The sequence below is a fragment of the Fomitiporia mediterranea genome, assembly GCF_000271605.1.
Source record: "Fomitiporia mediterranea MF3/22 unplaced genomic scaffold FOMMEscaffold_8, whole genome shotgun sequence".
Taxonomy (NCBI): Eukaryota; Fungi; Basidiomycota; class Agaricomycetes; order Hymenochaetales; family Hymenochaetaceae; genus Fomitiporia; species Fomitiporia mediterranea.
This window is the reverse complement of record NW_006760393.1, coordinates 425,974-448,930: the sequence shown is the minus strand read 5'-3', so window position 1 is coordinate 448,930 and position 22,957 is coordinate 425,974. Positions and strand designations below refer to the sequence as shown.

The 22,957-nt window shown below is 48.4% G+C and overlaps 8 protein-coding genes and 1 non-coding gene across 9 annotated transcripts; 4 read left to right on the top strand and 5 right to left on the bottom strand.

Moving 5' to 3' along the window:
• Window positions 1-9: 9 nt before the first annotated feature.
• On the bottom strand, window positions 10-5,514 carry FOMMEDRAFT_169052 (beta and beta-prime subunits of DNA dependent RNA-polymerase; the record flags this gene model as incomplete). The annotated part of the gene is made up of 19 exons (XM_007268014.1): window positions 10-185; window positions 288-475; window positions 545-717; window positions 777-900; window positions 974-1,084; window positions 1,157-1,225; window positions 1,279-1,365; window positions 1,431-1,786; window positions 1,865-2,111; window positions 2,181-2,608; window positions 2,676-2,960; window positions 3,017-3,589; window positions 3,652-3,742; window positions 3,799-3,819; window positions 3,870-4,571; window positions 4,624-4,989; window positions 5,050-5,199; window positions 5,279-5,411; window positions 5,477-5,514. 19 exons carry the CDS (start codon window positions 5,512-5,514, stop codon window positions 116-118), a joined length of 4,212 nt encoding a protein of 1,403 aa, XP_007268076.1. The 3' UTR covers window positions 10-115.
• A 272-nt stretch (window positions 5,515-5,786) lies between these two features.
• FOMMEDRAFT_169051 (uncharacterized protein) lies at window positions 5,787-7,327 on the bottom strand (the record flags this gene model as incomplete). Its single annotated transcript, XM_007268013.1, has 2 exons — window positions 5,787-6,448; window positions 6,520-7,327. The coding sequence occupies 2 exons, from the start codon at window positions 7,325-7,327 to the stop codon at window positions 6,021-6,023; spliced, it is 1,236 nt and encodes a 411-aa protein (XP_007268075.1). The 3' UTR covers window positions 5,787-6,020.
• Window positions 7,328-7,562: 235 nt separating this feature from the next.
• FOMMEDRAFT_55727 (dUTP diphosphatase) lies at window positions 7,563-8,432 on the bottom strand (the record flags this gene model as incomplete). Its single annotated transcript, XM_007268012.1, has 5 exons — window positions 7,563-7,610; window positions 7,752-7,822; window positions 7,893-7,994; window positions 8,114-8,223; window positions 8,353-8,432. Coding segments are annotated over 5 exons (411 nt in total), but the record flags the coding sequence as incomplete, so codon positions are not given.
• A 2,146-nt stretch (window positions 8,433-10,578) lies between these two features.
• FOMMEDRAFT_21303 (uncharacterized protein) lies at window positions 10,579-11,459 on the top strand (the record flags this gene model as incomplete). Its single annotated transcript, XM_007268011.1, has 1 exon — window positions 10,579-11,459. A coding segment is annotated over exon 1 (629 nt), but the record flags the coding sequence as incomplete, so codon positions are not given.
• Window positions 11,460-11,532: 73 nt separating this feature from the next.
• On the bottom strand, window positions 11,533-12,804 carry FOMMEDRAFT_21302 (proteasome subunit iota). Its single transcript, XM_007268010.1, has 6 exons — window positions 12,757-12,804; window positions 12,660-12,703; window positions 12,486-12,580; window positions 12,344-12,425; window positions 12,090-12,245; window positions 11,533-12,017 (listed from the first exon to the last, which is right to left on the bottom strand). Exons 1-6 carry the CDS (start codon window positions 12,777-12,779, stop codon window positions 11,626-11,628), a joined length of 792 nt encoding a protein of 263 aa, XP_007268072.1. The 5' UTR covers window positions 12,780-12,804; the 3' UTR covers window positions 11,533-11,625.
• Window positions 12,805-13,499: 695 nt separating this feature from the next.
• Window positions 13,500-16,586, top strand: FOMMEDRAFT_157901 (uncharacterized protein; the record flags this gene model as incomplete). The annotated part of the gene is made up of 1 exon (XM_007268009.1): window positions 13,500-16,586. One exon carries the CDS (start codon window positions 13,500-13,502, stop codon window positions 16,584-16,586), a length of 3,087 nt encoding a protein of 1,028 aa, XP_007268071.1.
• A 454-nt stretch (window positions 16,587-17,040) lies between these two features.
• FOMMEDRAFT_125234 (RNA-binding domain-containing protein) lies at window positions 17,041-19,637 on the top strand. Its single transcript, XM_007268008.1, has 8 exons — window positions 17,041-17,192; window positions 17,278-17,445; window positions 17,502-17,600; window positions 17,708-17,797; window positions 17,851-18,235; window positions 18,288-19,021; window positions 19,076-19,117; window positions 19,178-19,637. Exons 1-8 carry the CDS (start codon window positions 17,079-17,081, stop codon window positions 19,313-19,315), a joined length of 1,770 nt encoding a protein of 589 aa, XP_007268070.1. The 5' UTR covers window positions 17,041-17,078; the 3' UTR covers window positions 19,316-19,637.
• A 90-nt stretch (window positions 19,638-19,727) lies between these two features.
• FOMMEDRAFT_t61 lies at window positions 19,728-19,833 on the top strand. The gene has a single exon. It is a non-coding gene; the product is annotated as a tRNA-Met (tRNA).
• A 386-nt stretch (window positions 19,834-20,219) lies between these two features.
• Window positions 20,220-21,713, bottom strand: FOMMEDRAFT_169045 (actin 2; the record flags this gene model as incomplete). Its single annotated transcript, XM_007268007.1, has 7 exons — window positions 20,220-20,586; window positions 20,651-21,247; window positions 21,310-21,378; window positions 21,435-21,462; window positions 21,519-21,524; window positions 21,585-21,621; window positions 21,690-21,713. The coding sequence occupies 7 exons, from the start codon at window positions 21,711-21,713 to the stop codon at window positions 20,220-20,222; spliced, it is 1,128 nt and encodes a 375-aa protein (XP_007268069.1).
• Window positions 21,714-22,957: the final 1,244 nt, after the last annotated feature.

Here is a 22,957-nt window from a genome sequence, read left to right as displayed (position 1 = left end):
GCTAAAAGTGTATGCTATAACAATACAATCCGATACATGAAATACATAAAAAATTGAATGATAAAAATCAACCCTGTTGTATAAATCAGACTAGTCCTTAAAGGTCGTTATGTTGTCATAAAGCGTCCTCGAATATTAGTTTTCGAGGTTTGCTTATTGGCGGTGGAGGCGTGACGAGTGATGGCCTTCAAAACAAGAACAAAAAACATATTGTCAGCACCGGTCATCCCTCCCAATCACACAAAAGGACACGAATAAAATGAGAAAAGAAATAGGAAGATACTCACATAGATGTCCCACACTTCGCAGCCGGGTTACCCATGATAATACTCTCCGATACACCAAGAATACTATCCGTCTTCCCATACGCGGACGCGTCGAACAAGTGATCCGTTGTTTTTTCGAAGGAAGCGAGCATGAGGACGCTATCTTTCATCTTGGCTACGCCGAAGCGGGTGATGCCTAGGATCTCGCCCTGCGTCACGCAATAATTACAATTTCAGTCAATTAATTGATTGGAGAGGAAGGGAAGGGGTAGATGAACCTTATAAGTCATAACGTCCCCAAGCAACATAACATGCCGCGGGTCGATGCTCATCCCATGCTCTTTCATGATGAACTGAATTTCGTTGATGATGTTCGCGCGGGCAGCTTCGATCCCCAGTACGGCGGCGGTCTCGATGATGTGATTTGTCGTTGCGTATTCGCCGACAATACCTGGTGAAGACGAACCTGAGATAAAAACACAGGGGAAAAGGAGCGAGGAATAGACTTACCATCCGTAATCATAACCTTCTGAAGTCCGTACCCCTCAACGAGCATCTCCTTGTCACCCTTCTTTCCTCTATGGTCGTCTTTGTCCTTGATATTGATAATCGCACGTTGGACGGTTTGTATTCCCTGACCAAAATATAATCAATTAGCCTAAACAGTGCACGAAGTGAATACAAAAGGTAGAGATATCATTATGTACCTTGACTACTACGGAGGGTAAAGCACGCCGAAGTTCTCTCAAGCGGTAGAACTTGTCTTCTCCATTTATGTATATTCGGAGGCGGTTCTTTTTTGGTATCACAATGATCGACTGGAAGTTAGACAGGGGTGTTTTTTCAGTAATGCTTGTTATAGACGGGAGAGGTATGAGAAGGATACGCACTTCTTGTTTTACTTTGAGCTTCTTGGCTGCTACGATTGCCCATTTGATGTCGTCGAGCGTGAGTTCGAGCTGATTTTAACAGTCAGACTTTTAAGTTGGTAGGGAGGCAAGGAGAGATGTACCTGAAGTTTTTGGACGGCGTCCATGTCAACTATGATACCGATGTACGTGTACTCCGGTGCCCATGCCTCTTCCAATACCGACGCAACCTACACGTATAACGAAAGTCGTAAACTAATCGTTTCCGATGAGAGAACAAAGGCTGGACACTCACGTCACCCAAAAGCGTCTTCTCCAACCTCCCCTTAACAATCCTCGCACTCGCCTCACTCATATTATTAACAAGTCTACAACTAATAATCGGCGTACTAATCGTCTTCGCAGCGTTAATAATCTCCTTTATCCGCGGTACACCCAACGTCACGTTCATACTCGCAACACCAGCGAAATGGAATGTCTTGAGTGTCATTTGCGTTCCGGGTTCACCGATGGATTGGGCGCCGACTGCACCGACTGTGGACCCTGGTTCGATTTTGGCTTTGAGGTATTTTTTGAGGCAGAGGGTTAGGAATGTAAGGAGGTGGGTGTGGGTTACTTTGATTTGGTTGGAGATGATTTTGAATTCTGCGTCTGTAAATTTTGTCGTCAGTATTACGAATTAAGCGCTTGTCCGGGAAAGGGAAGAGAAGACGGGATAATATGGCATACCGGTTGCACCCATAGACAAGTCCGTATCTGCGTCCCATTCGTCCTCCTTTTGTAAAGCGTCGTACATCCCATGTTCTTTTCTTTGTTCCGCTAGAGGCTTTACTGCGTTGTCGTAGATGAACTGACGAAGTACGGCGATGTACGTGTCCGAGCAAACTCCGGTGAACTTTTTGGATGAGAGTTCTTCGTCGACGAGGTCTATAATCTCGTAAGGTAATAGTCCACGACCTCGTCGCGATGAGATGGCCTAGATAATCATTACCCGATTAGTGCGACGTACTTATAAATTTGAATAAGAGGAACTCGTTTGTCGTACCCGAGCATGACTCCAAGACCTATTCAGCTCAACAGGCTGTGCATCACCTTCAAGACATCCAGGATCCAACCCATCATCCCCATACTGAAACTGAACAACCCCTCCCTCAGAATTCCTCACACTCATATCATACATCGTAGTCAAGTCTTCCAACGCTTTCATCAACCTGCGCTGCATATACCCTGTTTCCGCAGTCTTAACAGCAGTGTCGACTAAACCTTCTCGACCGGAGATAGCGTGGAAGAGGAATTCGGTGGGTAGGAGACCTGTGTAGAAACTGTTACGGACGAAACCTTTTGAGGGAGGTTCTTTTGATTTTTTTGGGAAGTGGGGGAGGGAACGGTCTTGGAAGCCGTCTGGGACGCGTTTGCCGGCTATGATTTGTTGGCCGACGCATGCGACCATTTGGCAGACGTTAATAGCAGAGCCTTTAATGTACAGTGATAGTTAGTACATTGCATATGAATTGATGGTAAGAGGAAGCAGCGAGCTGACCTTTTGAACCACAGGTAGCCATGATGAGCGGTGCGTTATGTCGGCTGAGCTCCTTCATACATGTGTCTCCGACCGTATCACGGACTTTGGACAACACACCGGAAATCATAGCCTCTAGTGTTTGTTCCTGATTGCAACCCGGTTTATTCTCGAGTTTGCCTTTCTTAGCCTGTGCGATGAGGTCAATGCACGTCTCGTAGGCCGTTTCGATTAGCTTGTCTTTGTTTGCTGATAAGGTTGGTCCGGGGATTACGTCGTTGATACCGAGTGAGAAGCCTATGTTAGCTGCATAGAACAAGACGTGAATTACTGTTAGTGTGATATATCAGCAGAGAACTTACAGAGCCATCGAGCACAAAGCTTCGCAATCCTATTCATAGCAGCAGCAGCCTCATCAGGCCCATAATCCCTCAAAATAACACCAAATATCGACCTCTTCTTCCCACTCCCAACAGTCGCTTTATCCATAACACCACACATGATTTCACTATTGACGATAACAAGGTACCCATCATTCGGCGAAAGGTCAGGAGCAGGGTTCATCCTCGGGTAATTCGCAGGATCAGGTTTTTGTTCTTTGTTACATTTCGATTCGACGTTGACTAGTACGTTACTTCGTTTATTCGGACGCATCAGGACGTTAAAAATCTGTTTTCCCGTCCATAGTCGTTGAGGTTTGAGTATAGTTGGAGGAGGGATGTCGATTTGTAAGTCTGCGTCGCAGAAGTAGGAACAGATTTGTGCGAATTGTTGACGGTCGAAGAAACGATCACGTTGGGAGAGGAGGAAGGATGCGGTGATGAAGTCTTGGATTGCGGAGATTACGGGTTCGCCGTTGCGGGGTGTGACGAGGTTGAGTTTGATGCTCATTAGGGTGAGGGCTTCGGTGCGTGCTTCTTCGGTTTGTGGTACGTCTTTGAAGTTGAAGGGTATGTGAGGGGATGGGATGTTTGGAGAGTGAGGGGCAAGGACGTACGGATGTTCATCTCGTCACCGTCGAAGTCGGCACCGTAAGGACCACATACGCATTCGTTTAGTCGGAAGGATCGCCATGGTCTCACTTTGACCTGGATGAGATGAACAGTTGAACGAACAGTTACTACGACTTCTAAGAAAAACTCACTCTATGACACATGATAGAAAGCTGCAAGACATCATCAGTAAAAGAATGTACGAGCATCGCACTACACTCACTTTGTGCAAACTAGGCTGTCGATTGAACAGCACCACGTCTCCGTCAATTAAGTGTCGTTCTACAACATCACCAATCCTCAACCCATCCGCAATAGCGTTCCGATTTCCAAACTTCAAAAACTTCTTAAACCCACTACTCCCAGCCGTAACATAATTCGCCCCAGGATGAACATCACATCCATTCCTCACCGCATATCTCAGCACATTGACGTTATGCGCAGTAACGCGTTCTGGATAAGTTAAGATCTTCGCAACTCGCTCCGGAATAGCAACTTCATCGATTCTCAAGTTCGGATCCGGGGAAATAACAGTCCTCCCAGAGAAATCCACCCTCTTCCCACTCAAATTCCCTCGAAACCTCCCCTGCTTCCCCTTAAGCCTCTGACAAAACCCCCTAATCGGTTTCTGCGCCATCTGAATCGGTATACCCGGAGTCTCCGAATTAATATATATCGCTACGCTAACTTGAAGGAAATCCCATTGTTCCATGAATTGTTGAGTCGGAGCGCCTTTTGCTAGTCCTTGTTTGATTAATGCGGAAGTGAAGACTATTTCTGTTAGTTTGACTGTGAGGTCGTCTTCGTTTGATGCGCCGTCTTGGGCTACGGAGGGACGGATGCAGACGGGGGGTACGGAGATGTATTGCCAGATGTATTCTTCTGGACGGCCGTGGGAGGGGTTTAGGCCGAGGAGTTCGCAGTCCTACATATTATTAGCATAAGAAAAGAAGTGATAATTTAGGGGAGCGACTCACCTCATCTGATATCCTCCTAAACAAATCCAAAACCTTCAAAGGATTCAAATCCTCCTGAACCGCCTTATTAATATACATCCCAATCTCCTTCTGTCCCTCGATAGCCTTCGCAAACGACCTCTTAAACCTCTCCAACTCATCTGCAGTTTTCTTCGCGCGGAACTTGTCATGTACGATTTTGATCGCACCTGCTTTTTTGACGGTACCGTTTGTTGAGGAACAGTAAGGGCAGTAGACGACTTTACGGGCGGATGAGTTGATGGATTTGACTAGGGATGTGCGGTGGATGTTTTCGAGGTGTGGACGACGGAAACGTTTGAGGTATGTTCGGCGGTCTGGTTCGGAGAGGAGGACGCGTGCGCAGGACTAATGTGCATATGTTAGTTAAATAATAATGGCTAGAGCATGGGAATGACTGCTACGAACCTTGCATATGCATTGTAAGATGGTGACGATATGCTTAAGGTACCCAACATGGAACACAGGTAACGCAAGCTTGATATACGCATAGTGTCCCACACAATCTGCAGAAGACAACCCACACGTCTCGCAAAACGCACTCTTCTCCGTCGTTCCCTTCAAAGTTACCACACATTAACAAAAATACTCCCAGCTGTATCTTCTTGAGAGTGATTGAGTGCATGGATGTACTTACGAGTCTCCGATCCAAAACCCCATCCCTAACAGGCACCCTATCCACAGGCGTATACAAATCCTGATGCGTAACCTGGAATTCAGAAAGCTTGACAATGTCTTGTGCGTTTAGCAAGCTGAATTGGATTTGCTTGCTGCAAAGCGAAATTAAATTCATGTGAGCTAGGAATGACTGGTATAGGATAGGTTTGGAACGTACATGACTTTGGGAGCATTGTGTGACACAGAGTCTTTCATGTTTGGCTTGTTGCATGTGCCGTGCAGCAGTAACCGAGTGCTGGCTGCGCGTCTAGCTAGTGGTATAAAGCAAGAAGTGTAGGTTGACTCAATAAATAATTCATCGAGCTCAAATTCGGTCCGCGTCGATCCCCTTCCGTCCGTATCTGGCATCTGAATCATCTGATCACACTGCTGTAGTCTTGAGTCTCCATTGTCAACACAAATTCATAAAAAATAAAAGAAATGAAAAACCAACAGATCGAAACTCAGGCAGTTATAACTTATACTCAATACCTGATATTCAATCGCAGGAAATACAAGTGACATAACGTACACATATCTGTTAAGTTGTGGGCTAAGGTTTATAGAGTCAAAAAAAAACAGTGGGTCCCAAGAAACAAACGAAAAACGAAACAGAAGGATGCAGAGTCCATAGACGACTGGGGTATACATAGACGACAGATGAATGCGCGTCAAGTATTAAGAAGAAATAACTCAAACCCCCATTTTCTCTCTCCACTCGCTCACAGCGCCGAATACGACTCAACCTTCGTCCTCGAAAGCCTCGTCAAAAACTTCCTCCTCACACAAACTGCCTTATCCCATACGCTCATCCCTCCACCCGCCTCGTCTTCCCAATCCCTTTTCGGCACGTCCCAATCCCTAGTTGCATCGTCCCTCGTCGCAGCAACGACGTACAACCTCGGGTCCCTCGCCATAGCTCTCACAGCCCACCCTTTTAAACTCAACTCATCGAACCGCCAATACCGCGGGTTGAGCGTGAGGACTACCATTTGTAGGGACGGTTGCGCGAGGATGTAGTCTAGCCCTGTGAAGGAGGAGGTTGCTGCGCTGCCTGTTGGAGAGGTGGATTGGAAGGATGTGGAGGTGATGCGGAGGTCGAAGAAGGGGAGGCAGAGGTGAGTGAGGTTTGGTGTGTATTCCAGAGGGACTACGTAAGACGAACGGTGATACCGGGGTGAGTGATTTGATGGACAGGAAGGTAAAGAAGTAAAGACGTACTGTAATGTGAGAGACAGAGGTTGAGGAGACGGAGATGCGTGACGCCACGTAAGAAAGCGCGTCCGTCGGGGCTGGAAGTGAGGGGTTGCCAGCGATGAGGGTGCGATTGGCCGAGAACAGTGAATGACCGGCATTGAGGCGTTGCCTCGAACTCTATCGAGCAACTGGCTTCCTCCGTATCGATCTGAAGAGCATTATCTGCACTCAGGTTGAGACTGCTGTTCAAATGGGCTTGTGTATGTCGCCAGCGTTTGGTCCGACAGATCGTGGCAGCTGCTTCGAGTGGTAAGGCAAGCTGCACGAGGCGCGGACACGCGTCAAGGGAACGTGGTGCGTGGTCGAGTGGGACGTCGAGCCAGAGTGAGCGCACGTGGCGTAATGGGCTCTCGATTTGAGGCAAGACGCCTACATCGCCATCCTCGACATCAGAGATAAGGTCAAACGGCGAGGGCCCATCACCGTGCACGACGAGCGTGCCGTAGAGTGCGGGGAGCACAGCGGCGCGGACCCATGTCGCCACGCGGCATAGGTTAAGCGCAGTTCGTCGATGAGTGGCAGCAAGTTCGACGATATTAAATATGAGTTCGACAGGGAGAGAAAGGGAGTGTTCAGTCGGGGGCTCAGCCCATGTGTTGTTGCCACTGTCGTCTAGTGGAGTGAACTCTTCGCTGTCGTCTGTGTCTAGATCGTCGTCTGAGTCGTCTGCGACGAACCTGTCGTCGTCTGTGGGGATGTCGTGCTGGAGGGGCGGAAGGGGGAGGGAGAGGGCGGAGAACTTTGAGGGGCTGCCTAGTGGACTGAGGAGCATGAGCAGCAGGCCTTGACGCACCGAGGCTGGCCTGTCGCCCTATTTGTATGCGCCTCGTGTCCTACACGCGGCACACTTCCCGATATTCCGAAACTCAGTACATAATCACTACAACAAAAAGGACTCAATCTTTTTACAGTAGACAAACACCCTCAGATCACTACCGTCAATCATCATGTCATCATCATCATCATGCACTCGCAGTCGTCCCTTCCACGGCCAACCCCGTGTGTCCACCAGTCGATCCAAATCCGCCCGCACCACGCAGCGTCTCTTCCAAGTCCTGTTTTTGAAACGCAAGATATAAATGCAAATAGAAATAAATGGGGCGTCGTTAGCATCGAACGTTCGACAGTTGCCTTTTCTCACCCGCCAGTACACAACGAAGAGATAAGCAATAGGTAATTGAATGTAGTCCACTTACGTCTACTTCCACGACGTCAGGCGTCTCGATCTTCTCAATGATCAGTTGCGCGATTCTATCCCCTTCTTTCACTTCCGTCCCCCCATATATTATCAGCGTCACCATTCACAACTAAAGCGTAAATGGAAACCGCCTGCCTACCTTCGAAGTCAGTCTCGGAAAGGTTGAACAGCAGCACGAACACCGTGCCCCGATAGTCTGAGTCGATAACACCAGCCCCTGTGTCGATCATGAACTTCGACGCTGCATGCAGGGATCAATAAACCCAATCGTTAGCATCTGAATCGTGTGACCACCCCTGGGCGTCTAATGCCCAACGATAGCAGAGATAGTGAAAAAAAGTGAAGTGAAGCAAGACATACCGAGCCCACTACGTGGTGCAACACGTCCATAACACCCCAAAGGAACAGCGATTGAAATCTGTGTGTCGATAAGCGCCTTGCCCCTCGCTGGCACAACTTTCTTCTCTGCACTGTGTGTATGTTCGTGTGTAAGATAACGTATCAATACAATACAGTTCAGTCGTTTGGTTCCGTCCGGGGAAAGTAGAGTTTGAGGGTTAGAGTTAGGATAGGATAGGATGGGGTAGGTTAGGGCTTACCTGTAGAGATCGTACCCAGCTGCGAACGCAGACCCACGCGTGGGGAGGAAGGCTCTGTCCGAGAGCCGTTTTATGAGCAGCCGGGAAGGAAGGGGAGGGGGTGCGACGCTTGATTCGTTGTCGTCGAGTTTGCGCTTTTTGGCGTCAACGCCGTCTGGGATGACGTTAATTCCATTTTGGTCCGACATGCTTTCTATATTCTACTATGTAAGCGAGGTGAGGTTGAGTGGTGATGAAGAGAGACGAGGTGAAGAGAGACGCGTCGCGTAAATAAATAAACAAAAATGTGGGTGTAAAATCGCGTGACGGATTTGAGTCACACCGCGTCGCGTTCAGCCTGCGCGTCTATCACTCTCTATTTCTGTTACCAGCTTTTGCTTCCGCTTACCTTCATCACCCCTTTGTCTACGACGAACATGCCACCACGCCCCAGCCAGGGCTCACAAAGCTGGCTAGCAGGCGCCGATAACACTCTTGATAATTACTTCAAAAGCGGTGGTGCTTTGGTTTCGTCTTCCTCTACGTCGAAGCGTGGCAGTGGATCGCGTAATGCTAGTAGGGGTGCTAATAAGGCCGCTCTGGGTTCTGGGTCGAAGCGGAAAAGGGATCCTCCCAGTAGACGTGATATGTCGAATGAAGTGAATGGACCTACTGCTAAAAGAGCGAAGATAGTTGGCTCAGGGGAGGGCGATGCGAGACACAGTACGCCACCAAAGTCGAAAGCGGAGGGGAAGGGAAAAGCTCGACAGGCACTTGGGGACCTCACTTCCGCTTTGCAGAATAGTCCGCACAGGCAACGTACCAGAGATAAGCCGGTAGCTATCCAACTCGACGATGACTCGTCATCCGAACCGGAGTCTAATTGTGATAATGCGCCGAAACGTTTAACGGCATTGACGTATGGAAAGACTCCTTGTCGACCTTTGACGAGGGTTCCAAACCATCTTAACGCGCATTTACCTACTCCACCTTCATCAAGCATGGTTCCTAGTCGTAGACTGGTTACGGACGAACGCGGTTCGTCGCCTACCTCGCATTTCACTTCTTCAAAACAGAAGCAACCACAACAGTCGAATAACGCGGAGAAGCTAGCTGCACAAACACCATTCGCATTCACAGTGGCATCGTCGAAGCGAGCGTATCCAACGCCGATGAGCATTGCTGTTCCCCGTCTGAACTTGACACGACCAGCTAACGCAGAAGACAACAATCCTGCCCCTCCGCTTCCTGCACCGAATTTACATATGGACTTTGACTCCGACTCTCCGCTTACTTCATTGTCATCTTCGTCACCAGCTAAATCGACCAAGTCTGATCATGACGAAGTCGTTGAAGATCGCGATGTACGCGAGACAAAGATAAACGACGCTCCTCAAACCGATACATCTACGCCTCGCAAAGACAAAGGTAAATCGAAGATGTACATGTACGAAGTCATCCCGTCCTCTCAGACGCAGTATATACATTACTCTCCGACGAAGAAGAAAACGCGGAACGAGTCGTCTGAAGATCGGATTCAGTGTTCTTTCGCGGCTGGGAGAAATAAAGTGCTGGACTTGACGGTTATCCCGTGTTCGCAATCGCAATCATCATCCTCATCCTTTGAAGTTCTGCCACCTCAACGGAACGAATCTCGGGTCAATGCCGCGGGAATGGGACTCTCAGTTTCAGTCTCACCAACACTACGGAGACAACGACAGCGGTCTGTACTGAATCTCGTCGTTCCGACGTCTCAGGAGGATGAGATTGAGATTAGTTTGATGGATGGGTCGGGGTCCCTGCCGAGGTTTTCACAGCTCGTAAGGGAGTATTCGAGTATGGTTGGTGTTAGTGACAATACGGCAGGCGAAGAGAGGTTTGTGATTGACTCGTTTTTTTTCTGATGTGTGGGTTTTATTTCTCATTTGTTATTGCTTAGAGTCAGCGTTGCCACACGAAGTCAAGAAGGTATTGAGGAGAAGTTGCAGGCAAACAACGAGTCGAAGGATTCCAACCAGAATAGACGGAAGGAGACGCCAGTGCCAGGTACTACCACTACCGGACCATCTCAATCAACGCAAATGCACTTCATAAACGCCATACTTGACGACCTTGACCGACTCGCTGAAGAGACGCGACTTAATACGACGACTGCTTCTCAGGTTCTTGCCCGCACACGTGCACGAATCTCCAATCCGTCATCTTCGTCCTTATCGTCGGAAAACAGCAGCTCCAGAGGACGAAGGCAAAATTTATTTATGCAAAGTTCTGTGACAGAGCCGGACAGTTCTCAGTGGGGGGAAGACCCGTTCTCTTTGACCAACGAGGCGTATGCTAGGCATCTCGGGTTACGTGTGTCTCGACCTTCTACTAATGCTGCTACTACCTCACGTCGGCATCGAGAGTGGGAGAACGCGGAGGGCTTGCCTTTGTCTCAGCCTACGTGCACGCAGAGCTCTGCAACGCAACCGGATTCAGACGAAGAAGACCCGTTCCCGACTCTTCCCCCTCCTCCGGCTCCGCCGTCTACAGCAGAAACAATTAGTCACAAAGGTGCAGGTGGGAGTCAGGCGCAGAGTGAAACGGAGAGTGAGACCGAGAACGAAGATGAAGATTGTGGGAATGGGGATGATGTGGACGGGGCAACGTCAATGCCGGATATAACCTCCCCCGACGATATTTTTGACTTCAGGTTGTTGTCACCTCGTGAGGTGAGGAGGGTTGTTGAGAGTGGGATGAGGTTCCGCAGGCTGGGTCAGAGCTCTTTCGTACTTCGTTCCTCGAGTCGTGGAGAAGAAGGACAGGACGAAGACGAAGGAGAAGGTGGCGTTAGAGGAGAGAGTGAAGGAGAGGAGGAAGGAGAAAGCATGCCAAACACTGTGCGTGAGTTCCTTCGGATGCTTGATACGCAGAACCAGAGTCCGGGCTGGAACCAGAGCCAGACACCGAGTGAGGTTTAAAGGTTGATGGAGATTGTCGCCGGAAAGTTTTGAACATTGGAATAGAAAAGTCTTAATCCGTTGCTTGTATACGATAGTATTTGTTATTGCTTTTTAAATGCTTTGCTTTCGGAATTTGTAGCATACGGATTAGTTTCGCGCTTTTACAGCACTTGCTTTCGATTAACGTGGAATGTAACATAGTTGCCATCATCTCATCGCCAGCATTGTCGTACTGAAGGTCAATCTTTGTCCATGTGAAGGGATATTGATATTGATATTGCACAAATAAGAGAAAGACAAAAAACCGAATTCGTCCCTGTTTGTGTCTACACTCAAGCTACAAAACTAATGCCTAATCCTTCTCGGCATATGCGAGTAAATGACGCTCGACCTCAACGACGTCCATCACGCGCCACTTCCCTCTTGATTCCTCTGGTTCGTCTTCTGAGGTTGAGACGATACCGATTTCGATCTCCCCGGCTTTGAAGTCTTGTGAGTAGACGGTTGCGATTGCTTCGATTGCCATCTCAATGACATCTGCCCGATTTAAGGATTGTCCAGCAGCGATCGCATCGTCTGCACCAGCGCCGTTATCCAGCTTCTTCCATTTCTTCTCGAGGTGGTTCATTGCTTCTTGTTGTTTTTGGCCTGCGGCTGTTGCGTGGAACCCGACGTAGTACCCTGCTGGGTCGAGTTTGAAGCATTGGGCACCGTACTCGTCGTCGATGCCGATTAGTGTCATGGCTACATCGCAAGAGTAAAGTCAAGTCGGATTCTGTTGAGAAGTTTGGATGAAATGGGGGGCTTAAGGCTTACCGATCCCGAGTGGACGCATAGCTGCACGCTGGGTATATACTTGATTGATATTCGCGAGTCGACGTGCTAGGGCTTCAGGACTGATTTCGTAGCCGTACTTGTAGTGGAACTCGGCTGCTTCGGCGCGTGCGCGTGTTACTTGGGCGTGGCCATCAGCTGTAGAACAGTATATACGATGACAGCAGACGCGTCATCCCCGTCTCATTTAGAATTACCAGCTCAAAGGAAGAAGTACGTGATGGATGCGGACGTACCAATTCGACCTGTTATTACGCATCCTATTGAAGGCGTGATGGAGAATAGGTGGGTTATAGTCGCAGGGTCAAGGAGCTTGTCCTGCAAAACAAGCGAAATCAGTCTCACTAAAGGACGGTAGACGAACTGTTTCGAACGTACGGGCACTTTCTTCTGCGTCAACACGACGCTGGTATCCTTGCCACGAACAGCAATAGATGTTTGTCCCGAGCCTGAGATAGCCTTGAACGCATACTCTGTACACAGAGACCACGCGTTCCTGTTAGCTTTAGTTTCTTGCCTTGGATTGTTGAGGACGCGACGCGCGTCACGTACCGACTTGGTAGAGACGGCCTTCTGGGGAGAAGACGGTGAGGTATCTAGCAAACTTGATTAGCTTCATAGTGCATATAGTATGATTAATGAGCCGTACCTGTCGTACGAGGTTCGGGACATGCTGGTAGATTGTTAGAAAGGATTGTACGCGAGGAGGTGGACGTATGCTTGGTCTGCATCGAGGACGCGCAAGTGCAGGACGCGTGATCATTTTCCAAATAAAGAAATAACACTACACGCTGATCGACGTACAGTGTCTACTTCATGGCGTAACACAAACTTGCACAAAGTGCAGTTCTCTTTGTTTATATGTATGAGTCTACGACGCTCTAATGTTGATCTTTAAGTTATTTCCCTTATAGCATTGCATGCTAGCTCTTTCCAGTCTCAACTCAGTTCTGATGTGGGATTAGTCTGGTCTGGTCTTGTTCCTGGATGGTGGCAAGCTACCAACAAGTAAGGAATATGAAATCCCGACCTTGCCAAGTGGAGGAATTGCCTATGCATACGGCAGACCGTAACACACCCACAATCCGCAACTCGCAAACTACCTCTCCTAAAATATGCACGGGCGGATTCCCTTCCAGAACCTCTCCTATTGGAAAATGTGTCTAACTCTCATGGCCAGTGGCGCTATTCTGCTTTCGACTTCCTATGCACCTTGGGCTTGAGAAAAATGCAAAGTTGTTGGTACGATGCGGCGTCGGCGCTCTCTCTTGTCCTCCTTTCCTTTCATCTTGTCTACCAGCTAGCACGCCACATTCGCAAGACAGGAGACGTTTTGGAGGATAAGCAAGCCAGAAAGCAAGGGGGCGAGTGCGGCGACATTAACGAGCGACGATGAGCGCTGGTGGTGCTATCACTACTACTGGCGCTCGTCCAGTCGTCCCTCCCATCAACACAACCAACCTCCCTCCTCCTGCTCCACCAATTCCGAACTTTCATAATGCGAACAGAGGAGCAGGAGGAGCGCTTGGGAACAAACCTGTACCGCCGCCACCTCCGAAAAGTCCTTTGCGCGCTTCCTCTCGCGCTACTACACGTGAACAGTATCAAGAACGTGCAGCGTTAGGAAGGACGAGGAGCGGTTCTGCGGGGTCGACGAGCAGCTCGATCTCTCGAAGACGTGGCGATGGGAAGGTTATCCAGCTTACTATGCCCACACCTCTTAGTGCGCTTGACCCGCCTACGCCTACACGCGCGGAACAGATTCCTTCTCCTACTTCTCTAGGACAAGGACAGGCTCAGCTGGCTTCTATGTTGGAGAAGACGAGGAAGGCACGGGATACTACGACGGGAGGTACGGGAGGACCAGGGAACCTCTATCCTCCTCCCGCTTCTCCGCTCAATATCAAGAAAAAGGCACCACAGCGACCCGGTACGGGTAACAGCAACGGTAATATAATAAGACGAGAAAGCTCGTTCTCGAAGCTGGGTAAACGCCTCACGCGGAAGCCGAGTATGGCTTTCACTGGTTTGAACTTGCAAAGGATGGGGATGGGGAGGAAGAGGAGTAGTAATGGGAGCGGCGGTGGGTATAAACGGAGTGGGATATCTTCTGAGGATGTGTTTAGAAACTTGGACCGAAGTCAAGGAGAGCGAGGACAGGGACAGAGTGGAGACGTTGGTGGTGATGATGATAATGTGCCACTGCAGACATTGCAACAACAACGACAGAGTGGGGGATTGACGAGGAGGCTTTCGAAGAAGAAGCAGATGCAGCCGTCGACGCAGACTCAGAAGCAGAGGCCTGGTCAAGGAGAATGGACGAGGAGACGCTCGAGTTTGGCGAAGCTTGCGAGACGGGAGTCGGTAAAACTGAAAAGTATTTTGAAAAACCCTATCAGGTCTCAACCTCAACCACAACCGGCGAACAAGAACCAGGCTGAACTTTTGCCACAATCTACTCCTAAGCCTCGAGCAGCTGTTGCTGGACCTACTGGACGTACTACTGGATCTTCTGGTGTTGACGCGAACTCAAATTTGGGCATGGCGCAACCGCGGACAAAGACTGTGAACAGTGTAACCTGGGATTCTTCGCCGCCTCGAGAAGGTACTGCTCCTACTTCTACTACTACTCCTACCGATGCGGGAAGAAGACGTTCAGGAACTGGGACGAAGCTGCGAAGTATCCTCAAGCCAAGTCCAAGTGTAAATCCTGAACTCATTGCACCTGTCCCTACTAAGCCCTCAACTCTTCTGTCGGCAGCAATGGCACTGGAAGCTGACAAAGAGAATGCTCAACCTATGCAAATGCCAATACCGATGCAAGCGAATAATGACCAAGGTGAGGATTATGTTGGTTGGAGAGAGAACTTTATCAAGGAACTTGTCGTAGCTATTGCTGACCAACCTCAACCTCAACCAACTCTATTTGAAAATGCACGAACGAGGCTTCAAAGGACAAGAACGCAAAGCACCAATCAACCTCTAATCGCTAAGGAATCAACACCATCACCACCCCTGCCACCAATAACGACAACTACAACAGCAAAGGAAACAAAGAACCGAATGTCAACTGCTAGTGGTGCTAGTTCTACTACCGGGAAAGACATACTCAACGAAATTGATCTGAAACAGCTTTCTGCTTCTGAGGCGCGGAAGTTAATTAGGCAACATAATCGACAGTATTTCCAGTCGCAGATTTGGGACCCGGCGCTTGCGAAGGACTTTGCTGAGACGTATCAGATTGCTAATGCTAATGAAGGTAGTGACCAACAGCAATTTTACCAGCGGCAGCCGCCGCCTCAAAATCTTGGACTCGGGGCAATTGCGAACGGAATTAATGGTGCTAATGCAAATGCGAATGGTAATGGGAAAAGGAATAGTTATTCACAGATGCTAATACAAGGTACACCTCGGAATTCCTGGAAGCGTACTTCGTTCTTTAGGCCTTCACCTCCGCCAAAGGACGACGACCTCGAGAAATTCGACTGGCGGAAATTCGGTAGCCCATTCTCGTCAAATGAGAAACGAACTTCGAGGGATAGAGATAGTCGAGATGATTGGGGTCTTTCTGTTCGTCTTGCACTGGCGAAGTTGGAGAATAAGATAGCTACGGAGGCGAATAATGATCCTGCGAAGTTTATGAAGGCGAGGAGGGAGTCTGCGCAGTTGAGGGCGTGGATTGCGAGTCAGAGACGGACGAGTGAGTCGAGGTTGAGTAAGATTGCGAGTGCGAGGCAGCAGTTGATGTCGTTGGGTGTGACGATTGGATCGGGTGGTGCTGCTTCTGGAGCTGCTGGTACTGGTGTTGGTAACGGGATTGGTGCTGTTCCTGCCGGTCGTGTAAGTGCTGGTACGAATGCTACTGGGAGTGGAGGGAATGGAGCGACGAACACGCTTGAACAGGACGACGACGCGTTCGTTGCGGAGCTGCTACGCGAGAACGAGATCAAGCTTAAACATAGTTCGAACCCGATGGGCGAAGCGGAGCGGATGTTTGGCCCTCCAAACTCGAATCACCATTATACGCCGTTCTCGCAGCATCCGGCTGGACTTGCGACGTTACAAGAGGAAGAAGCCGAAGGAGAGTCAAGGGAAGGAGATCACTCCGAGAAAGCACAGCACTTGATCACAGGTGATGCAGGTATCGGTGCACACCCAACAGTACGAGACCGACAAATATTGTCAACGTCAACGTTCTTCCGTCCCGGCCCACTCAGGAGTAGAGCGAAAAGTAGCGTCTTCTCGATCTTTGACGAGAAGAAAGCCGCGCGGCGGGAAGGGAGGGAGTATAAATCTAAATCCAAGTTCCTTAGTACCGCTACCAATACTACCAATGCGACCTCGACGACGGGAACTTCGACGACAACGCAGAGTCAGATTGATCAGGTTGAGATGCAGGAGGCGAGATGTTGTGGGTTGTGGAAGCCGAAGGCTTTCGTGGATGAGATTTCACAGGACTCGGACATGGTACGCAAATAATATAGGATAGGACATTCACGCTCTTTCAATGTGTTTTCTTGTTTTTGCCTTTTGTATTTTGTACTTGGAGTCTTGTGCACCACATCCACTCCTTCCATTTCTTAGGATCTATTCACATCTTTGGACAGGACTAGATACTCACTTCACTTTCCTTAACCTAATTTGTTATTATTTATTTATTCTTCCTCTTTTGTTTTGTCTGGATGCATTGTAGATATTGACACACTACCTAATGAGCATTTTGACAATGCTAGTATATTGATATTTTCCGTGTTTCTTGGTCTTGAATACTTTCAAGTTGATCAGGAGCGCAAATAAACGTCAACAAAAGAAAGAGAAATTGATCGTTTTGATGATTGGTCAGATATCAAGGATAGCCACGTGATGCTGGGAGTAAAACTCTCTGAAACTGCAAAAACTTTCGGACCTGAATTTCCGTGCGATCGTCCTTCCAACTACCTCCTCCTTACTCCTCTGTATACGTTACATAAAATGGGCAAGGTCGACAAGAAGGAAAAGAAGGAGAAGAAAGTGAAGGAGGTGAAGGCGAAGGAAGTGAAACCTGCTGCACCTGCTCCTGTACCTGCTGCGAAAAAGGCGAAGACGGTGCGTTACTTGTTGTTTCTTCTCTCACATGGATGGACGGAGCGCTGACTTTTAGTCTTATTTGCTTTTCCACCCGGGCTAGCAGAAAGCTGCGAACGGAAAACAAGAAAAACCGGGGAAGCCTAAAGCTACACCTGCTCCTGCTCCTAAGAAGGCGAAAGCGAAGAAACAAGAGAGCAGCAGTAGTGAGGAAGACTCAGAAGAGGAGTCTGAAGAGGAAGTTAAAGTAAAGGGAAAGGCCACTCCTGTTAAGGTGTGTATATCTTATCTCTCGCTTGTCTCCGTTTCTTTTCATTGACGTATCGAAAGAAGGCGAAACCTGAGAGTAGTAGTAGCGAGAGTGAGTCAGAGGAGGAGGAGGATGAAAAACCTGCTAAGAAGGTGAGTGCGAAAGTTGGGAAGGCAAAGGTTCGTTGATTTCTCCGCATCTACTATCGTCTTATATGCATATACTAACTAAACTGATATCTAATCTTATTTAACGTGTAACCTATGATGTCTTTTATTTTGCATAGCCTTCTTCATCTTCGTCGGAAGAAAGCGAGAGCTCCTCTGAAGAGGAAGAGTCCGCGAAGAAAGCGAATGGAAAAGTCACTCCAAAGAAGGTACGTAGTCATCATTCTTCGACACAGCTGCGGTTTATATAGCATTTTTGCAGGCGTCGTCGTCGTCGGAAGAGGAAAGCGACGGGTCTTCCGAGGATGAGAAACCCAAAACAGCACAAATAAAAGATGCTTCAAAGAAGGCGAAAGAGGAAAGTAGCAGTGAAGACTCGTCTGAAAGCTCTTCGGAGGATGAAGCGCCCAAGGCCAAGGCCGCTGCTGCAAAAGCTGCCTCAGAGTCTGACTCGGATAGTGATGATGATAGTAGCAGTAGTGACGAGGAGAGTGCCAAGCCAACAGCTGCGAAAAAGGCTGCAAAGAAGGGAGAAGAGTCCTCAAGTGAGGAGTCTGATGGGAGCGAATCGGATGACGAGGATGAAGATGAGGACGCAGAGATGGCGGATGCTGCACCTGCTAAAAAGGATGCTCTAGCAAAGAATGGTAAGTCGTGGCATTACCTATTTCTCTGACCTATATTCTCATTTCTTCACAGGCAAACGCAAAGCAGACGAGTCTACATCCGCACCCTCCAAAAAGACCAAACTTGCCAACGGCGATGCCGCTGCACAAACATCCTCCGACTCTCAGGAAGACTCAAAAACTGTGTTTGTCGGACGACTATCTTGGAACGTCGATAACGACTGGCTCGCACAAGAGTTTGCAGATTGCGGCGAAGTTGTTTCTGCTCGTGTGCAGATGGACCGGAATACGGGCAAGTCTCGTGGGTTCGGATTTGTTGAGTTTGCAACGGCGGAAGGTGCCAATGCTGCTGTCGCGTTGAATGGGCAGAAGGAGATTGACGGACGCGCGGTGAACCTTGACAAGACGTCTGCGAAGCCTGCGGACCCTGAGAGACGTGCTAAAGCGTTTGGTGACTCGACGAGTGCACCGTCGAGCGTGCTGTTCGTCGGGAATGTCAGCTTTGACATGACAGAAGATGGGTTATGGGAAGTCTTCGCGGAGTATGGGGAGGTGAAGAGCGTGAGGCTCCCGACTGATAGGGATACCCAGCGGTTGAAGGGGTACGGTTATGTGGAGTTTGTTGATGTGGAGTCTGCAAAGAAGGCGTTTGAGGGCGCGAGGGGAATGGATGTTGGTGGGAGGACGATTAGGTTGGACTATGCACAGCCGAGAGACGGAAATGGCGGAGGTGGAGGTGGAGGCGGAGGTGGAGGCGGGTTTGGGGGAAGGAGAGGTGGAAGAGGTGGGGGTGGTGACCGCGGATGGGTAAGTCCATGAATTCGTAGATGTGGTATTTCGACCGGCTAATCCATCAACCAGGCTGGACGAGGTGGATTCGGCGGTGGTGACAGAGGCGGACGTGTAAGTTCAAAGATCTCAAAGGTTGCTTTCTCCATGTCGTATACTAACTTCGTATATCAGGGTGGTGGACGTGGAGGGTTCAACGACCGCGGCCGAGGTGGAGGCAGGGGAGGCAGAGGAGGAGGACGCGGCGCACCTCGAGGAGGCGCACGAACAGGCGGTGCCGTCGAGTTCAAAGGCGAGAAACTCAGGTTCTGAAGGCAGACCACTTGCTATTGCACCCCTCCTCTCGACCACGTTAATGAACGTTAATATGCACCTCAACTTCTTATCTTGTGTTTCGGAGTTCGTTATTCAGACGCACCTTGTCTAGATATGCTCTTGGTCATTTCTCTTTTGTCGCTATTTTCTTCGTTATTCCGTCTAACCGTCTCCTTCACTTGCAGGATTTCCTGTTAATTCTGCAATGCTCTTGCCCTTGTTCTGCACACACACATGTACTGTACATACCAAACCAAAAGCAGTTCACTGGCAATGTGCGAGGATGAAAATAATTTGTCGTCTGTCAATCCTTAGATCCTCAACCTAAGGCAAGTGGGTAGGGCATATGTGAACTATGCATATGACGGAAGGAAAACAATATTACGTTTGTCTTTAAAGAGAATAGTGTGCTTTCTTAGCTCAGTTGGCTAGAGCGCCAGTCTCATACTTTACGTATGACTTCCGAAATTGGAAGAGAGATCTGGAAGTCGCAGGTTCGAGCCCTGCAGAGAGCAACTTAAGAGTTGTATGATGGATCTTTTTTTCCCTTCCTCTCTTCTTCTTCCTTCCCTTCCATTTCCATTCTTCTTTCATTCCTTTTTTCTTTCGACTCTCTGTCGCAGTCAGCTATGAGGACTAATTATTATGTTTAATCTGGTATCCATAGCTTCTCTTGTACATGACACACTATTAAGACGTATCGGGTTTATGTTTGAAATGTTCATGCATTTATTCGTGCAAATTCAATTTCACTCAGAAATCAGAAATCACATTTCAATATATCATTTTAATGAGTAACTTGATACGACAGCATGCACAATGTATTTCCATACAGTGACAGACACTGCCCTACACCACCCAGAACTATATTCATTCTTGCATGATCTAAATTTAACCAATTTCAAAAGCACTTGCGATGAACAATCCCTGGACCAGATTCATCGTACTCCTGCTTCGAGCACCACAAATTCTGGAATGTGCTCAATGATGCGAGGATCGAACCACCGATCCACACAGAGTACTTCCTTTCTGGCGGTGCGATTATCTTGACCTTGACACTGCTTGGCGCGAGTGCTGTGAGTTCCTTTTGCATGCGATCGGCTATGCCGGGGAACATGGTCGTTCCGCCTGAGAGGACTACGTTTGAGTATAGGTCGCGACGGATGTCGAGGTCGCACTTCGTTATGGAGTTGTAAGTCAGTTCGTGGATGCCTGCATGCTCGGCTCCGATGAAGGCTGGTTGGAAGAGTGCTTCGGGGGTGCGGAAGCTGGATATAAGTCAGTCGGACGTCTCGGGAAGAGAGTTTGTAGAATTGTGTGAGTTTAACTGACCGCTCGTTACCGATTGTTATGACTTGACCATCCGGAAGCTCGTAATTCTTCTCTACCATAGACGACATCGCAGCTTTCTGCATCTCTTCTTCGAAGTCTAGCGCGACGTAGCTGAGTTTCTCCTTGATGTCGCGCACGATCTCGCGTTCTGCGGTCGTTTTGAACTGGTATCCGCGTTCCGTGAGGATCTTCATCAGGTGGTCCGTCAGATCACGTCCTGCAAGGTCCAGACGCAGAATCGAATGCGGCATGGAGTATCCTTCGTATATCGGTACAGTGTGTGAGACACCATCTCCGGAATCGAGAACGATACCTGTTGTACGACCCGATGCGTACAGAGAGAGCACAGCTTGGACCTGGACGTAGAACGCAGGAGCGTTGAACGTCTCAAACATAATCTGCGTCATCTTCTCCCTATTGGCTTTTGGGTTCAGCGGCGCTTCGGTAAGCAGGACGGCATGTTCTTCTGGTGCGACGCGTAGCTCGTTGTAGAATGTGTGATGCCAGATTTTCTCCATGTCGTCCCAGTTCGTCACGATACCGTGTTCGATTGGGTATTTGAGCGAAAGGATACCGCGTTTGGACTGGGCTTCGTCGCTTTAAAAACCGGTTGGAAACGTTAGTCGTTTATTTGGGGAAAGGGGTACTGCTTGATTTACCCGACGTAGGAATCCTTCTGGGTCATTCCGACCATGACTCCCTGTTGACGGGGACGACCGACGATCGACCTGAACCCGCATGTAAGTGATACAATAAGACAAGAACAGCTCATATTGTAACGTACGGAAAGACCCCGCGAGGTGCATCGTCGCCTGTAGATCGATTGATATGAGAACGAGTGTCAAAAGTAACGAGCAGTATCATTTACCAGCAACTATGTATTATCAATAGCGTCAGCTACCATATTTCACTACAGAAAGCAATAGAGACTTACATCCAGCCTTGCACATGCCAGAACCATTATCAATGACCTATATGGAAGCGAAGTTGATTCAGTAAATAAAAGGCCAGTCTAGTATGTTGCTATGAATGAACGCACAATCGCAGCAATTTCGTCCTCCATCTTGTTTTTTTTTACCGGTTAAGAAGGCAGAAGAGCGATAGTTTGCTATGTGAATCGACAGCATTGAAGTTCAGTGAGGCTTAAATATGTAAGACTGCGTGCTGCGAGGACGGAGGCATGACTTGGGCAAACGACCGCGGGCACAGGCATCGTGCGGAGGTAGCTTGCGGTCAAGGTGCGCAGCGGCAATATTCTGTTACGCCGTGTGGCGCATCGCCGACGTTATACACTTGGCATTGAACGGCGCAGCGGGAGTATGAGATGGTTTATGAACAAGACGGGTGTGATAATATGATGGCTATTACGACATCAGCCTGAGGATGATGACTAGTTTGGCGAAAAGATACGTATGCTGTGGTCATCACTAGCGATACGCAATGGCAAGCGAGCTTAAGATCGAACCACTCCTAGCGTTGCTGAAGATCGCAGTACGCTGTACGCAGCACGTTCGACAAGACAATATCACATCGTACGACTTGGTGTAGTGGCAGCACAACCGGAGAGAGCTGAATGCGCAGCATCCAGCAGGGAATTGTTTCATGACCAGATTAATATTGAGACCAGTTCCGAGTGTAGCATAAATGAAAATTCAGTATGTATAACTTTAAGTCATCTAAGTGAGATTGTACAGCACTTGTCTTGCTTGTGCTTGTATTACTGTGATGATAGTTGTAGATAGAGAAATTCGTGCACCAAAGGTTAAAATTGGATGAACTGTATTGACTAGAGTACGAGTGGAAACTCCCGAGAGCCTGTGGGAAACTAGTTTTCCACAGGTCATTTTGCTGGGGCTCTGGAGGCGTGGTAAACCTCGCGTGGACAACACTTAGTCAGCATATTAGTAATATCATTATAATGTTCCAAAAAGGAAATTTTAAAGAATTTTGTGTCGTTTACCTCTATTGAGCTGAAAATTTAGGTACAATATTAATTTCAGACATTGGTTATACTGCTGAGAGCAATTTTATTGTGTTTTATAGTCTACCAGTGTTGAAACATACATAATAAATAGATATATCTAAGAGAAATAAAAAGAAAGAGGCAGCTAATTACATTGACCAGGCTTTATTATTGTTCAAAATTTGTAAATTGTCCAAAGAGGTACTGGAAATATTGTCCATATCTATCACTTGTACCTCTCCAGATTTATCAGAGTGTACTCCTTCAAATGAAGGAGTATCTGAAAGAATGTCAAGCAAAATAGGAGATGTTAACCTAATAAAATGACAGACATAGAGTATATG